Source organism: Amblyomma mixtum, chromosome 4, assembly GCF_055824585.1.
Source record: "Amblyomma mixtum isolate Tamu chromosome 4, ASM5582458v1, whole genome shotgun sequence".
NCBI lineage: Eukaryota > Metazoa > Arthropoda > Arachnida > Ixodida > Ixodidae > Amblyomma > Amblyomma mixtum.
Genome location: NC_143015.1, coordinates 9,544,742 through 9,562,664, shown reverse-complemented (window position 1 = coordinate 9,562,664; position 17,923 = coordinate 9,544,742). Strand labels below are relative to the sequence as shown.

General features: G+C 45.3%; 1 protein-coding gene across 3 annotated transcripts in view; it reads right to left on the bottom strand.

The window, feature by feature from the left end:
* Positions 1-17,405, bottom strand: part of LOC149345655 (uncharacterized) — a 53,174-nt gene extending 35,769 nt beyond the window's left edge. For 2 of the 3 annotated variants that reach the window (XM_089586158.1, XM_089586159.1), the window contains exons 1-2: positions 17,209-17,405; positions 3,936-3,997 (exon numbers count right to left, since the gene is read on the bottom strand). In XM_089586158.1, the coding sequence (XP_089442284.1) occupies positions 3,936-3,997; positions 17,209-17,284 (138 nt within the window). In that variant the 5' untranslated portion in view covers positions 17,285-17,405. The remainder of the gene's footprint in view (positions 1-3,935; positions 3,998-17,208) is intronic. The other variant, XM_089586160.1, reaches the window with a different exon arrangement.
* Positions 17,406-17,923: the final 518 nt, after the last annotated feature.

Sequence of the window (17,923 nt, the reverse complement as noted above, 5' to 3'; positions counted from 1 at the left end):
TGCCTAATCCGAACCAGCCGCTCAGGGACGAGATGATGCAACTAGAAAACTATCGGTTACAGACAGCGTAAGCGAAGGCCTCTTCCCTCTTTATGCCCGATGGCCAGCTGCAGATGTGACCCTGGCCTCAATGAACGAGCAGTTGTTTCCTTGTCACCACCACAATCAGCTTACAGTCGACTTCGTCACTCAAGCGAAAGTGCTTGCTCTCATAGAGGCCTGCATGGACGACCCTGACGATTTTGAGAGATTTGTCTCATAGAGTTCTTGAAATATCACGTCGTTCGAGCAGCGGCGTCGCCGTTTACGAAAGACGCACGGAAAACATATCGTGTGGACAAGCCATTACAGATGTGCAAGAACAAGCCTCACTTTGGGAGACATGCAGGCTGACATGTGCGACGTAAGCGGACGATATGTGTGATAGCCTTCGTAAACATTTTACTCAAAATCACCCAGAAAGATATAAAAGATTTCATGGCCACGTCCTTTATGCGCTACGCTAAACTCAACACAGGCATCGTGATGAAATTGGAATTCTCTATCGTCAGAAGAGACGAGGCTTGGGCATGTTGGTATGACATACTTAAGGGAAATAAATAGCGCACAAGAGAAGACGGGACAAGCGAGTAGACACAGACAAGCGCTAACTTTCAACAGACGGTTTATTGCAAAATCGGGAGCATATATACACATGTCCCGATAGGCAACAAAGAACATGATCGAAGATAACATCAACAAGACACGCACCCCCTCGACAGCCATCTGCTTATCGTGCCAGATATGCATGCTCTTTTTTCGACAAATTAACGGAAGGTTCACTGACACAATCCGGTCCAAAGCGCACGATGTTCGACGCTTCAACAATCTCCCTGGTAAGTTGGTCGCGGTGATGATACAAGATTACAGTATCTTCAAAAATTGGACGGCAAGGAGGGTCACAGTCACATGTCTTACAATGCAAAGCCAGATGCCCGTCGACACCACCTCTGACTTTTTTCGCGTGCTCTTTTAGGCGTACGTTGAGGCATCTGCCCGTTTGCCCGATGTAGAATCTACCGCAGGACAAGGGGATCTTGTAAGCTACCCCAGCCGACAATGGACATAGGTCTGCCTATGTCTGATAGTACAGTCGGGTCTACGCATTTTGATCGGGCAACTCATTCTGCACAATCTCCCCAGCCTCTCAGGAGCCGTGAACACGACCTTAACATGAGACCGTTGACCCACCTTCTTGATGTTGTGTGATACCTTATGCATGTAAGGTATCACCGCCAACTTTTCTTTCTATCTTCTATCCTTTTTCTTTTTCCTGTCCTCTGCTCTTTGTTCATGACTCTGGCGAGAAGCTTCCTTCCTTTTGCGATGCAAGCATTCAGCAACCGAAGCTATCACGTGAGTCGGATAGCCCGCGCCCTGCAAACGTGCAACTTGCATGTTTAAACCCTCCTCGAACGTATGCCGGCATGACGTGCCAAGAGCATTGGACAGGAACGAAAGAACGATATTTCTTTTGACAAGTTTAGAATGCGCTGAACTGTATGGCAAAGGGGGCTTGTTAGCTCTGGGCTCGTATATCCAACAGGCATGGTCCATACGAAACCGCAGCCGGAGGTCCAAGAACCTAATGCTGTCATGATCAGGCATTTCAGACGTGAATGTCAACGGGTAAAAACAATCAACAAAAGAATTTAAAATGCGCGTGACAATAGGGTGACTACTAACGAGAAGATTAGATCGTCCAACAAGAGGGTCATTAAAAACAGACAGGTCAAAAAGAATTAAAAAGTCATCCACATAACGAAAGATCTTTAAAATCTTTAGATCAGTTAGTCGCTCAAAAAGAGCCTTGTCACAACGAGCTAAAAACAAGTCACTCAAAATCGGTGCGATGCAGGATCCGATGCAAACACCTTGCTTTTGCAGGAAAACGTTGTTGTCAAAGGTAACAAAAGTAGAAGTAAGGTAAACGGATAAAAGCTCTAAAAAACCATCCGTGCTCACGCCACAAGCTTTTATCCGTTTACCTTACTTCTACTTTTGTTACCTTTGACAACAACGTTTTCCTGCAAAAGCAAGGTGTTTGCATCGGATCCTGCATCGCACCGATTTTGAGTGACCTGTTTTTAGCTCGTTGTGACAAGGCTCTTTTTGAGCGAAAGATTTTAAAGATCTTTCGTTATGTGGATGAATTTTTAATTCTTTTTGACCTGTCTGGCGCTTTGGACCGGATTGTGTCAGTGAACCTTCCGTTAATTTGTCGAAAAAAGAGCTTGCATATCTGGCACGATAAGCAGATGGCTGTCGAGGGGTGCGTCTTGTTGATGTTATCTTCGATCATGTTCTTTGTTGCCTATCTGGACATGTGTATATATGCTCCCGATTTTGCAATAAACCATCTGTTGAAAGTTAGCGCTTGTCTGTGTCTACTCGCTTGTCCCGTCTTCTGTTGTGCGCTATTTATTTCCCTTAAGTATCTCTATCGTCATTTGCGGAGACTTTAACGTCGACACTAAGCAATGGCGGTGGTTACAGGAAATTGCGCGCTAACTTCCCGGCGTCACGATTGTTAGCAACCCACTCCAAGCAAACACCAGAAGCGCCACTTACATTGGCTACAAGAGATGGCAAGCGGTGTCCGCTCTACAAAAAGACACAACTGTAAGGAGGCCACGGCTTAGTACGGAGGCCATGGCCATGCTTCTGCATCGGCCCTCTTATTTTTTTTCGAGCCCGCAGTGTACAGGGATCGCGTGAAATACTATTCTGTGAGCGTTTCCCTGAGCAGATGAATGGAGCTCAGTGATCTCTATTGCTAGAGACTTATGAAGAACGCGACGGCGAGATATTGGGCCCAGCCGAACATTCGACACTCGCGCCTCAAAAGGCTAGATCCGGATATAAAATTCTGGGTATCACGTGGAATTCCGTCATGCATGCTTGATGCATAAACTTCGTTTAGCGTCGCTTTCACGCCGAATTGCTTACATTTGATTGCACGAACGGACACCCCGGACTGTTCCACTTGTAGCGTGGCCGAGTCTGTGGAGCATGTGCTTGTGGTTTGCCCAGTATATTCACGCCAAAGGCTAACGTTGGCTGCTTCCTTGCAGTGTTTGGACAGCAGGCCACTCTCGGATGACTTACTGCTAGGCGCTTGGCCACTGAGTTGGCAAGGAGCCCCGGGAATGCGGGCGTTTTCACGTTTGTTGAGTGACACGGGCCTCGACTCGCGGTTGTGATGCCATAAAGTGTGTGTGCACATATACTCTCATCTCTCTTCTCACCACACCGTCACTCATTATGACCATCTTTCTTCGCCTCTTCTCCCTTTCCCAGTGCAGAGTAGCAGGCCAGATATCAATCTTTCTGGTCGACCTCTTTGCCTTCGTTTCATTAAATCTATCTGTCCCTCTGCATTGACTACATTCTTGCACGACATGTCCATGTCATCATCACGTTTTGTATTTCCGCTCCCACATTCCGTTACTCGCCGTCCTTGGCGTTAGCACAGAACACATGCATGAAGAAAAGTAGATTTCCTTGTAAACCGTTATTCCTTTGCGGCAACAAAACACTAGTCAGCACTCATACATTCGCGAATTTCGGTAGCCTAGGCGTAGCACAGATTACAGAGTTACTTTTTTGGCAATAAACTGTGCTCGGGTAAGTGCTCTAAACGGCCTGCACAGCTGAAACCGAAAACTTACTACGAGTCATCATCATCAGTAAGGCTACGCCCACTGAAAGACAAAGGTCTCTACCATTTCTCTCCTATGAACCCTGTCCTGTGTCAGTCCTGGCTATCATGTCCCTGCAAACTTCGTTATCTGTACGCTTGTACAGCGTACACAGTACGGACGTTCCACAACCGTCCCCGTAAACTAAACGAACATTTCGCAGTTTTAATGCACACAATGCGCCCCCTCACTTACATTTCCGAGGTTGAAGAAGTTTGGCAGCGTTAAAGTGAGGCATTTCTCCTCTGGCGTCCAAGCTGCAAATGAATGCGAGAAACAGAAAGTCATGTAGTCACTATGGTTTGGTTTATGGGGGTTTAACGTCCCAAAGCGACTCAGGCTATGAGGGACGCCGTAGTGGAGGGCCCCAGAAATTTCGACCGTCTAAGGTTCTTCAACATGGATTGCCATCGCACAGTACATGGGCCTGTATAATTTGGCCTCCATCGAAATTCGACCGCCGCGGGCGGCATCAAATCCGCGTCTTTCGGGTCAGCAGCCGAGCGCCATAATCAATGAGCCACCGCGGTGTCTTGTAGTCAGAATGACTGTACTCACTGTGCCTATGGTGACTAACAGAACAGACGTCCCCCCCCCCCCCCCCCCCCCCACGCCGCTGAAAAAAAAAAGCAAAGTGAAGGCAGAAAGCATTATGCACGCCGTAAAGTGAAACAGTACGAACACTCTGTCTATACCCATTTCTTCTCTTAGATAGGGTATGATCAATAATAATTATTGCCCTGATCCACTCCGCTCTCGGTCTGTTAACGCTACACCTACCATTTTCTTTTGGACTGATCGCTGCGTTGTTCTGAATTTAATTTCAAGCCTTTTTGTTATCCTCTAATTTTACGCTTCACAGGTGAGTACCGGCAAGCTGCAACTGTTGTATGCTTTCTTCCTGAAGAATACTGGTAACGTGCTATTCGTGCCCATAGAGTACCTAAAAAATGTCCTCCAGCCCATTCTTATTTTCCTTGTTATTTCACTTCAGTTGTTAGGGTCAGCGGTAGCTACCTGCCCGAAGTACATATATTCTCTGAAAACTTTCAGTGCATCGCTGCCTATTGCAAATTTTGCCTCTCCTAGATTACTTTACACGTGAGATGACTTCATATTCATTTTTTGGTACGCCTTTACATATGCCTCTTTACACCATGTCTCCGCTATGCTTGCATGGCTGCTCAGGTTCAGACTCACTGAAATGCTTCCTACTAATCAATGAAGCATATTGCCACGTATCATTGTAGTGTCCGTTCGTACGCTCAAGGCCGCAGGAAAGGGGTGTTATCATTTTTGATCGTGACGCGAGATGCCACCGGACTAATCTCGATTGATCACAGCCATGAAGATCTGCATCTACGTGTTTCCAGATTACTCTTGATGATCTCGACCTGTTATCTCGAAGTTTCCTTTCCGGCTTTAAATTGAACGATGCCGCGAGAAACGGGAATTTGTAGTTCGACGACTGACGGGCACGTTTGTTGCTTACGCCGCCGCCGAGTGATTCAGTTCTTTTACGGGCGCAGGTCAGCCCAAATAAAGAGCTTCGTTTGCAAGTTTTGTTCCTGTCTTCCTGACTGCTGGATTGCCGTCACTACAACGCGACAATATATGTATACAGGTTGGTTATATCGTGCGCATTTCTGGGTGGAATTAGCGATTACGTCTGTAGATTATGTGGCAAAAGAGAATGCATTACTCGCGAAGAATACACACAGATTCATACTATATTGCCTGCGCCCCAGCGCCTCATAACTCCCCTACCGTACTGCATCACCAACCTCCCTGCAGCCCGTTCTCTGCCCGCTTCCCGTAGTCCACATCCCGCACATCCCAGGGACACGTGGTCCTACTCCCCCTCAGCTGCCAGATTGCACCCATTGAAATTGAAATTGAAAGTTCATTTCTCCACACGCATTACAGTGGAAAAAGGCAAAAAAGCTGCATAATGCAGCTTAAAGTAGCACCCAGTGCCCCATGAATACAATGACAGCAGTGTGTTTCGCGAACATCATGCTAAAGGTGAGCTTAATATCCCCATCAAAAGAAAGAAAGAATAAGGACAACAACAGTGTAACCCTGACCGCGTACAGAACAACAGAGATGTACATGAATAATAAGAACAATATAGAATACAATACACCAAACCTATTTACAATGATGCCACAATAGACTCGTAAATGCGCATGACAGATAATGACTGTTTCTTTGAGATGTCTTGTATACAAACATTATTTGCTGCCAATATGTTAAGGTAATTTCCTGGGTAATCGGATAAGGACTGTTTACGATATAAAGTAGGGCAAAAGGGTAGAGGCCAAGGTAAAATCACGGGGTATTGTGCACTGGTGTGTATTGATATAGATTAAAGGCTGCAAGGAACAGTTGATTATTTGTTTTAACTGCATTTTCGTATGCACATAATAATATGTACGGGTGCAATATATCAACAGGCAAAATACCATATTGCTTCAAGTAAGCAAACGCATGGGAATGCCAGGGTACATTTGCAATCAATCTGACAGCACGCTTCTGTGCAACTAAGATTTTGTTTCACCAGGGTAAATTTGGGCAAGTCGGTATTGATCCATAACATAAGAGTTGATACATCAGCCAATATGGTTGATACATGAGCCAATAGGTCCGACGTATCATGCGTAAGCTAAAGGGGAGCCAAAACGACTTAACTGGGCCATCACTGAGGATCGTGCCTGCCCATTGTCGGAAATGCTAAGGTGAATGACAATGATCCCCTATGTTCAATGAAGCAGCAGTTTTCAAAAAAAATTCACAATACCCCGCCGCGGTGGTACAGTGGTTACGGCACTCGGCTGCTGTCCCGAAAGACGCGGGTTCGATCCCGGCTGCTGCAGCTGATTTTCGATGGAGGCAAAATTCTAGATGCCAGTGTACTGTGCGATGTCATCATCATCATCATCATCAGCCTGACTACACCCACTGCAGGGCAAAGGCCTCTCCCATGTCTCTCCAATTAACCCTGTCCTTTGTCAGTTGCCGCCACTGTATCCCCGCAAACTTCTTAATCTCATCCGCCCACCTAACTTTCTGCCGTCCCCTGCTACGTTTGCTTTCTCTTGGAATCCACTCCGTTACCCTTAAGGACCAGCGGTTATCTTGCTTTCGCATTACATGCCCTGACCAAGCCCATTTCGTCCTCTTGATTTCAACTAAGATGTCATTAACCCGCGTTTGTTCCCTCACCCACTCCGCCCGCTTTCGATCTCTTAACGTTACACCTATCATTTTCCTTTCCATAGCTCGCTGCGTTGTTCTTAACTTAAGCTGAACCCTCTTTGTTAGAAGTACAGAAAGGTGGGCAAGTTGGTTATTACTATCCATGGTAAAACAGCGCGGAAAAAACACGAGGACGGAACAAACACGACAACACGAGCGCTGACTTTCAACTGACGCTTTATTACGCACATGTGTACATATATAGCTTTTCCGCCAAACACTAAACTGAACAAAAAACACTGCATCATCACTGAAAATATTAAATCTACATATCTACAAATGCATGCTCCAAAAAGGTGATTTCGCGGTTAGCCAGTGATAATGAGGGCTTACTAATGCATGCTGTACCCCCTTTGTCAATGTGATATGCCTCTACTATTTCCCTTACTATCTGATCCTTATCTTTGAAGATGACGAATGTCTGATGAAGCAATGGGGCGCACGTGTGCTCAGGTTGACTGCAGTGAAGCGCCAAATTCGAACCGGCTGCCTTGTCCAAAGAATTATGGTGCTCCCTCAGGCGTTCGTTTAGACATCTCCCAGTCTGGCCAACATACCACCCACCGCAAGAAAGGGGAATCTTATAAACAACACCCTCGATGCACTCAACCGTCCTCTCTACGTGTGCTGTGGTACAATCACCACCGATCCTCCTTCCTAGTAGGGCCTCTCGCTTCCGCTGCACAGCTCGGCAAATGTTGCTTAATTTTCTGCGAGACGAAAATACCACATCAATTTGAAATTTTCTCCCCACTTTCTTCAGACGGTGTGAAAATGCGTGGACGTATGGGATGACAGCTATCTTCCGGCGCTTTGAAACTTCATTCGCCTGAGGAACACGCTTATGGTCCGATTTGATTTGGCCACCAACCTTTCGCATAAACTTCCAATAGTTGCCTCAGGAAAACCAGCGTGCTTAAGCCTGGAAATTTGGCCTTGCACTCCTTCCTCAATACGATGGACACACGACTTGATCAGAGCGGCGCGAACACAAGACAAGGCGATGCCTTCCTTTACCAGCTTGGAATGCCCGGACTGAAAACTGAGTAAGGGCTTTACGGAGCGAGGCGAATACAACCAGCAAACGTGTCCGGGCTCAAGTCTCAGCTCCACATCCAAGAACTGAATCCTACATTGTTTAACGTTCTCCATGGTGAAAGCAAGTCCATGACCATTTCTGACAAATGTGTTCTCGACATCCTGCGTGCATTCCTCGTTTTTTACAAAAACGAGGTAATCGTCCACGTATCTGTGTACTTTCAGTACGCCGTCCGGTAACTCTCCTGCAATTGCTTTGTCAATTCTACTAAGGAACAAGTCACTTAGCAGCGGAGCCACGCGAGAACCAATGCATATCCCGGAACGCTGTATAAACACACCTTCATTCCATTCAACAATGGTAGACCGGAGGTACATACACAGCACTTCAAGAAAAGCATCAACAGATAAACCGCAAACATTGCGGAAGCGCACTTCATCATTTTCCTCACTTATACATTCTCTTACAAAGCGCAGCAAACACTCATGAGGAATCGAATAATATAGATCCTCGACGTCAACACTGAACACATGACAGTCACCAGGATTATTGTTCTGAAGGTACTCCAAAACGACCTCAGAGTTTCGCGTTCGGAAAGGGTCTTAAAAGCAAGGGAAGCAAGCGCCTTCTGTAAGTAGCTGGAAACAACCAGCTGCCACGTTCCCCTCTCCGAAATTATGGACCGAAACGGAAAACCTATTTTGTGGGTTTTAACCGTAAAAAATATTTCAAGCGTACTGCGTTCCGACTTCTTTACGGACTCACGCAAACGGTCGAGACTAACCTTTTTAAGAAGGGCGACGGCACGTCTCTTAACTTTTGCGGCATTCTCTTGCACTTGTCGAAAATTCTTGGAAATCGCAGCAAACGCTTTGTCCGAGAACACGCTCTCCTTCATCACAACAAAGCACCCTTCTTTGTCTGCTATCAGTGGTCTCAGGTCCCTCGCGGCCAGGTGGTTCACCAATGCTCCAAACCCTTTCGAAGCTTTACGCTTGCCAAGGGTGAACCACCATTGGTGAATGTGAGGATCTGTGAGATTGCAGGTCTTATTTTAAACAAACACAAAAGTACAAACACTAAACGAGGCGGCTTTTATCGGAAAGGAAACCAATTTCAATATGAGCGAGAAAAAAGGAAAGGAACAAGAGAGCAACGCAACAACACACGGGAAAAACACACGGGGGAACAGAACAAAATGCTTACGAAAAATACAGGAAAAAGAAAGTCAAAGAGGAAAGTCACACTACTTGTCTATTGTTCGAGCAACGTGCGGGGAGGACTGGCTGGGTGTCGGGCAGTTAGGGAGTCTCTTGGCGTTCCAATATCGATGCAACGCTACCGCAGCGTCAGCCTCCGTGGGCTCCCAGCACGGTTCCCAGGTCTGGTATCCCGGAAAAGTCACGTAGGCGCCAGAAGCGGCCTGTGTGGAGCAGCTGACGGATGGACGGAGAAGAGTGGCGCCTGGGCCTGGTGGTTGAGGCTCTCGACGATGGATGTCCAGGTCTGGTGGCCCGGACGTCTGCGGCTAAGGCCCAAGCCCGGAACTCGGGGAGCCAGCAGAACTCGTCCACGTCCGTCGTCCACCGCGCTCTACTCTTCTCTGCCCCGTAATCCTATTCTACCTGTCCCGGCGTACCCCTCCGCACGCGCTCCTCGTGCTTTGTCTTCTTCTCCTCACGAACGCCGCTGGGTGGCGCTATCTCCTTAGAGTGAACCACCTGGCCGCGAGGGACCTGAGACCACTGATAGCAGACAAAGAAGGGTGCTTTGTTGTGATGAAGGAGAGCGTGTTCTCGGACAAAGCGTTTGCTGCGATTTTCAAGAATTTTCGACAAGTGCAAGAGAATGCCGCAAAAGTTGAGAGACGTGCCGTCGCCCTTCTTAAAAAGGTTAGTCTCGACCGTTTGCGTGAGTCCGTAAAGAAGTCGGAACGCAGTACGCTTGAAATATTTTTTTACGGTTAGAACCCACAAAATAGGTTTTCCGTTTCGGTCCATAATTTCGGAGAGGGGAACGTGGCAGCTGGTTGTTTCCAGCTACTTACAGAAGGCGCTTGCTTCCCTTGCTTTTGAAGACCCTTTCCGAACGCGAAACTCTGAGGTCGTTTTGGAGTACCTTCAGAACAATAATCCTGATGACTGCCATGTGTTCAGTGTTGACGTCGAGGATCTATATTATTCGATTCCTCATGAGTGTTTGCTGCGCTTTGTAAGAGAATGTATAAGTGAGGAAAATGATGAAGTGCGCTTCCGCAATGTTTGCGGTTTATCTGTTGATGCTTTTCTTGAAGTGCTGTGTATGTACCTCCGGTCTACCATTGTTGAATGGAATGAAGGTGTGTTTATACAGCGTTCCGGGATATGCATTGGTTCTCGCGTGGCTCCGCTGCTAAGTGACTTGTTCCTTAGTAGAATTGACAAAGCAATTGCAGGAGAGTTACCGGACGGCGTACTGAAAGTACACAGATACGTGGACGATTACCTCGTTTTTGTAAAAAACGAGGAATGCACGCAGGATGTCGTGAACACATTTGTCAGAAATGGTCATGGACTTGCTTTCACCATGGAGAACGTTAAACAAGGTAGGATTCAGTTCTTGGATGTGGAGCTGAGACTTGAGCCCGGACACGTTTGCTGGTTGTATTCGCCTCGCTCCGTAAAGCCCTTACTCAGTTTTCAGTCCGGGCATTCCAAGCTGGTAAAGGAAGGCATCGCCTTGTCTTGTGTTCGCGCCGCTCTGACCAAGTCGTGTGTCCATCGTATTGAGGAAGGAGTGTAAGGCCAAATTTCCAGGCTTAAGCACGCTGGTTTTCCTGAGGCAACTATTGGAAGGTTATGCGAAAGGTTGGTGGCGAAAATCAAATCGGACCATAAGCGTGTTCCTCAGGCGAATGAAGTCTCAAAGCGCCGGAAGATAGCTGTCATCCCATACGCCAACGCATTTTCACACCGTCTGAAGAAAGTGGGGAGAAAATTTCAAATTGATGTGGTATTTTCGTCTCGCAGAAAATTAAGCAACATTTGCCGAGCTGTGCAGCGGAAGCGAGAGGCCCTACTAGGAAGGAGGATCGGTGGTGGTTGTACCACAGCACACGTAGAGAGGAGGGTTGAGTGCATCGAGGGTGTTGTTTATAAGATTCCCCTTTCTTGCGGTGGGTGGTATGTTGGCCAGACTGGGAGATGTCTAAACGAACGCCTGAGGGAGCACCATAATTCTTTGGACAAGGCAGCCGGTTCGAATTTGGCGCTTCACTGCAGTCAACCTGAGCACACGTGCGCCCCATTGCTTCATCAGACATCCGTCATCTTCAAACATAAGGATCAGATAGTAAGGGAAATAGTAGAGGCATATCACATTGACAAAGGGGGTACAGCATGCATTAGTAAGCCCTCATTATCACTGGCTAACCGCGAAATCACCTTTTTGGAGCATGCATTTGTAGATATGTAGATTTAATATTTTCAGTGATGATGCAGTGTTTTTTGTTCAGTTTAGTGTTTGGCGGAAAAGCTATATATGTACACATGTGCGTAATAAAGCGTCAGTTGAAAGTCAGCGCTCGTGTTGTCGTGTTTGTTCCGTCCTCGTGTTTTTTCCGCGCCCTCTTTGTTAGCCTCCACGTTTCTGCCCCATATGTGAGTACCGGTAGGATACAGCTGCTGTATACTTTTCTCTTCAGGGATATTGGTAAGCTACCATTCATGATCTGAGAGAACCTGCCATATGCGCTCCACTCCATTCTTATTCTTCTAGTTATTTCCCTCTCATGATCCGGATCTGCGGTCACTACCTGCCCTAAGTAGACATATTCTCTTACTACTTCCAGCACCTCGCTACCAATGGCGAACTGCTGTTCCCTTGCTAAGCTGTTGAACATTACTTTGGTTTTCTGCATGTTAATTCTTAGCCCCACCGTTCTGCTCTGCCTGTCTAACTGATTGATCATGCTTTGCAGTTCTTGTCCTGAGTGGCTTAGCAAGGCAATGCCATCAGCGAATCGCAAATTACTCAGGTATTCTCCATTAACTCTTATCCCCAACTGTTCCCATTCCAGTCCCCGGAATACCTCCTGTAAGCAGGCAGTGAAGAGCATTGGCGAGATCGGGTCTCCCTGCCTGACACCTTTCCGTATTGGAATTTTATTGCTGACGTTATGGAGAACTATAGTAGCTGTGCAATCGTTATAAATATCTTCCAATATTTTCACATAGCACTCTTCTACACCCTGATTCCGCAATGCCTGCATGACAGCTGAGGTTTCCACTGAGTCGAATGCTTTCTCGTAATCAATGAAGGCTATATATAGGGGTTGGTTATATTCTGCGCATTTCTTTATCACCTGATTGATACTGTGAATGTGGTCTATTGTCTAGTATCCTTTACGAAAGCCTGCCTGTTCATTTCGTTGACTAAAGTCCAAGGTTGTCCTGACTCTATTAGCGATTACCTTAGTAAATACCTTGTAGGCAACGGACAATAAGCTGATTGGTCTGTAATTCTTCAAGTCCTTGACGTCTCCTTTCTTATGAATTAAGATAATGTTAGCGTTCTTCCAACCTTCTGGTACTCTCGAGGTCACAAGGCATTGCGTATACAGGGTGGCTAGTTTTTGTAGCACAATCTCTCCTCCGTCCTTAAACAAATCTGCTGTTACCTGATCCTCACCAGCTGCTTTCCCTCTCTGCATTGCTCCTAAGGCTTTCTTTACTTCCTCCTTCGTTACTGGCAGGATGTCCCATTGCTGTGCTCGACTGCCTCCCTCAGTAATTTGATGATTAGATTCGCTACTGTATAGATTTTTCTAGAACTCTTCGGCCAATTCAACAATCTTTTCCATATTGCTGATGACATTGCCCTGTTTGTCTTTTTGCGCATACATCTGGTTTTTACCTATGCCCAGTTTTCTCCTCACTGATTTTAGGCTACCTCCGTTCCTTAGAGCATGTTCGATTTTCTCCATCTCCATGTTAAACTTTCTTATGTCGGCTACCTTGCGCTTATTTATTAACTTCGATAGCTCTGCTAGTTCTATCCTGTCTGTGGAGTTAGACGTCCTCATGCTTTGACGTTTCTTAATCAGATCTTTAGTCTTCTGAGATAGCTCGCTGGTATCCTGTCGAACAATCCTACCACCTACTTCTGCGGCGCACTTTGTAACGATAGCTGTAAGATTATCATTCATTGTTTCAACACTACAGTCGTCTTCTTCTGTTAAAGCGGAAAATATGTTTTGCAGCGACATTCTGAATTCCTCTACCTCCCCTCTTAATGCTAACTCGTTAATAGCCTTTCTCTTCACCAGTTTCCTCCGTTCCCTCTTCAAATCTAAGCTAACACGAGACCTTACCATTCTGTGGTCGCTACAACGGACCTTACCGAGGACCCCCACATCCTCTACGATGCCAGGGTGTGCACACAGTACGAAGTCTATTTCATTTGTAGTCTCACCATTGGGGCTCTTCCACGCCCACTTCCTGTTTGCTCGTTTGCGGAAGAAGGTATTCATAATCCGTAAATTATTTCTATCTGCGAACTCTACTAATAACTCTCCCCTACTGTTCCTAGAACCTATGCCATAGTCACCTACCGCCTTGTCTCCAGCCTGCTTTTTACCTACCTTTGCATTAAAGTCGCCCATCAGTACAGTGTACTGTGATTTTACTTTGGTCATTGCAGATTCCACATCCTCATAGAAGCTTTCAACTATCTGGTCATCATGGCTTGATGTAGGCGCGTAGGCCTGCACCGCCTTCAGCTTGTACCTCTTATTAAGCCTAATTACGATAGCTGCCACTCTCTCGTTAATACTGTAAAACTCCTCGATGTTGCCAGCTATATCCTGATTAATGAGGAATCCCACACCTAGTTCTCGCCTATCTGCTAATCCACGATAGCACAGTACATGCCCGCCCTGTAGTACTGTATACGCCTCATCTGTCCTCCTAACCTAAGCCCTTTGACATCCCATTTAATACCGGCTAATTCTTCCAATAGCACTGCTAAGCTAGCCTCACTTGATAAGGTTCTTGCGTTAAACGTTGCCAGGTTCAGTTTCCAATGGCGGCCTGTCCGGAGCCAGAGATTCTTAGCACCCTCCGCTGCGTCGCAGATCTGACCGCCGCCTTGGTCAGTTGTTCCACAGCTGGTGGGGACTGAGGGCCGAGGGTTAATTGGTTTGATTGGTTTGTTCATAGAAGGTTATGGCCATGTACCGGACAATTTCACAATAAGCTGCCAAACGAAATAGTGGAATCCGACATGATTTCCATCCCTAAAGGTGAACGCTTCGAAATGCCCTCTGTTTTCCTTTCGGACGAACAGATTTGATTTCAATGTGGTTCCGTGTGACTATACCATGGTCTCTTGCCTCCATTTACACGCATCTATACTCCATCATTCAGACAGCTTACCTTCTCTTTTCGTTTTAAATTTTTGTGCCCGCCCCATTTTTGCTGCCTGGACATTACCAAATTTTGTCGTTCATCTTCTAGCCGTTTTCACTGTCGGGTTTTAGTTTGGGAATATTTGATTTCTCAAGCGCATCGCTTTCCTTCTGCGTGACCGATCCTGAAGCCTTTGCGTCACCCTGTTATCCGAAGTACTTTCGTTTTTACGCGTTCGCCACGTTTGGATTTCTTGCTCGTAGTGTACCATTCATGTAGACTTGTCCTAACTTGTAGGCTGGCTCTTTTCTGACAAGAGCTTTCTAGACATGCTTTCTGTGGTTCTTGGACAGCGCTTCTCTTATGCTTTATGCCCAGGATTTTAGCTTTAGCGCATGCTTTGAATTTTGCGGGATTTGCGAGTTGTCTGTGCATGTTACGAATTCTGGCAGTATTATTTGTTCTTTTCCTTGCTTTTTCTTCACATTATTATACGGCAATCCCTTGGCTAGGTGTCTGAACAATACGTATTCTGCGTTTATTCGCGGGTGTTTGCGGAGTTGATCTGCGATCTTCACAAATAAAGTTGATTTCAACGCTCGCATGCCGTACTCTTCTTCGTCCTCCTATAGCTTACTGCTGTTCAAAACCGAACACGAAGGTGACTGGGAACGTTTCGCTCAGTGCCATCGTCAAGGGACATTCAGTTATAGCTCCTAGTAAAAAACAATACTTATCCTACTATTTTTGAGTATGCGAGCGTTTTTGTGGGAGCAAAAAGTGCATTTATGGCTGATAAAATTTAATTTAAAAATATTGCCCGCCAGTCATGACGTCCACACCAGAAAGAACTGGTGCTCTGCGTTTTGAAGCTAATTGCGGGCTAGCATGGCCGCTGAGATCTGCGCAAAATGTCTGTGTACACAAGCTCAGTTTAGATTAAAAAGCAGCCTGTGATATCTGCATCTGTGTGTTTAGTTTTTTTTAGGGGCATTTTATACCTTACAAATGTGCCGTATGCCATAAAAGTGGTCTCTTTCTGTATATATGCGATCGATACAGGACAACTACGATTTGTTTTCAGTGCCCCTTTCTTACATCAACAAGAGTTCTATAAACGTTTCACACTACGGAAAAACATCAGTATCCGAATAGTGAGCCACCTGATTAAGAGCATCCATATTTCGCAGATAATGAGCAATGTGAGTGCACATGGAAATATTTATTTGCTAATATATCCCGAGAACGTATAGTACTTACCTAGAGCCTATTAAAAAGTTTCAAAAGCGAGCACTTAGAATAATTTCATTTTCTAGTTACACTGTACTCAGCAAGGCACTATTTACTAAACTACGCATATTACCACTCGATTTACTTCGTGAGAAAAGAACTGCTGAATGTGTCCATAAAATAGTAACAAGCAACATCTCGTTTGATATATCAATATTTAGCATCCCGCCACTTCCAACGCGGAGCAGCACGTACTGCAATTTTAACTTGCCAGTGAAAAGAAATGTATATGGAGAGCGTCTCCTAGAGTTTACCGGCGTAAAAATTCGGAATAACCTAGCACGTGATCTAAAGAGTGCCTAAAACCTTTCCTGTGCAATAAAAAATTATTACCCTAAAAAGAATGACACACTTTGAGTTCATAATTTCATATTACTACACTTCTTAGATATCTGCCTTATATTATTTGCGTGTAGCCGAATACTGATACCTTGATTTATATATAGATGTATACATTTGCGTCTATTGTAAAAAGCTTTGTAGTTGAAAAGTGTATACCGAACTCTATTTATCCTCTTCTCGTGTGCTGTACCCTTGTGATGCTTTGAAAAGACTTAGCTATTTTCCCCTAGCTTTTTGTGATGCCTTATTTCTTGTGTAAGTTCTACGCGTTTTGTTTGATCTGTAAGTTTTTAGTTTATATAATCTGTAATATATGTGTTTCTTTGGTTGATGCTCTTACAAGTGTTGAGAGTGATGTACAACTTTCTGTATGCTAACTTACTCTGTCTTTATTTTTTTAGATTGTTGCCTGTATGCTTGTATACTTTTATCTATTGGACCCTTACTAGCTGTTGGCTATGGGTACGAGCAGTGTTTGCATATATTTGTATAGCAACAAAGCAATAAATAAATGAAATGAAAATGAATCTCTATCTGTGTTTTTTTACCGCCTTATAAAACTGTCCTTCGCTGTAAAATTAAACGGGGTCCTTAGACGGAAATGCACAGCCCCGCCCGAGACACACAAATAATCACCAAACATAACGGGCACTGTTAGTTACAACTTAAAACAGTTCATACCATTTGACAAAACAAATAGCGTTGAAAGGAAACTTTCATCAAACATGACTTTCTAAAATTCGCACAGAGCACCTCAATACCTCTTATCGTTCACACGTTTTCGTTGAATGCACTGCAAACAGCACGTAGTTAAATCTTTGAAAATTTTTTCGCAAAATTAATAGTTTTTATTCAATCCCTCCCCACAGTAGAAAAGCGGGATCACATTGCTTCTTGTTGTACACTGTATGATAAGAACACAATCTGCCACCAATAACTTCTTACGTTTTCCGCTTATTCTATCAACTGTATCTGATTGATCCTGCGCTTATCTATCAATATATAAAGTGATTGTAAAGAAAGGTTATTGCCAATTCGACACTATGATACACGTAGCAAGAGGTACTTTCGGGAAGCTTGTCTTGGCGCTTATTTGACGGATAATAAAAGCAAGATATAATAGGTAGAGGCCTTCAAGCTTTTGATTACGTACTTTCATTTGCTCCAAAGACGTTGCTCATCTGCAAGGCGATCGCGCCGATGATGAAGGCTGCGGTAAACTTTGTCATTGCCGTCGTGTTTCGTCGTCTTCTTTACAGGATGCTGAAGCAAGAAGTTTAGGCGTTTGCACCAGAAGTGCAACCAAAATTGTACGGCGCACCGTGCTGTATATATACTGTATGCGAAACTGAGCACCTACTACGCCAAATATCCACAGTGTCGTCATAAACAACTGCAAATTGCCGCCGACGGCAGCAGGTGCTTGCTACCACGTGTACGAAAAAGAAAACAATAATCAAATCGTACTTTTGAAATGAGGGCAGGGACATGGCTTGCGCACTTGTAGACGAAAACATGACTACTCTGCGGGGCAGGGATGTTGCCGACTTCCACCTGGAACGCAGTAAACTCAGCATGTTTACACGTTATCTGATCGAACGGTTAGTCTTTCGAAACTCACAGCAACTACCCAGATGATAGCTTACAATGCATACTCAGCAAAGTGGAGCCCATTTTTCGAGGTTCCGAACCACCTGTTACCTCGGCACATGCTTGTGGGAACTGTAGTCAGGCTATGATGTAGATTCCACTCCCTTTTTTTTTGTCTTGTTTTTTTTTTTTGGTCGGTAGGCGCCTCTGTGTCGCAAACGTAGAAGTAGAATGACGAAGGTTTTAACTGCTATTCCGAAGTACAGTGGTATACCTGG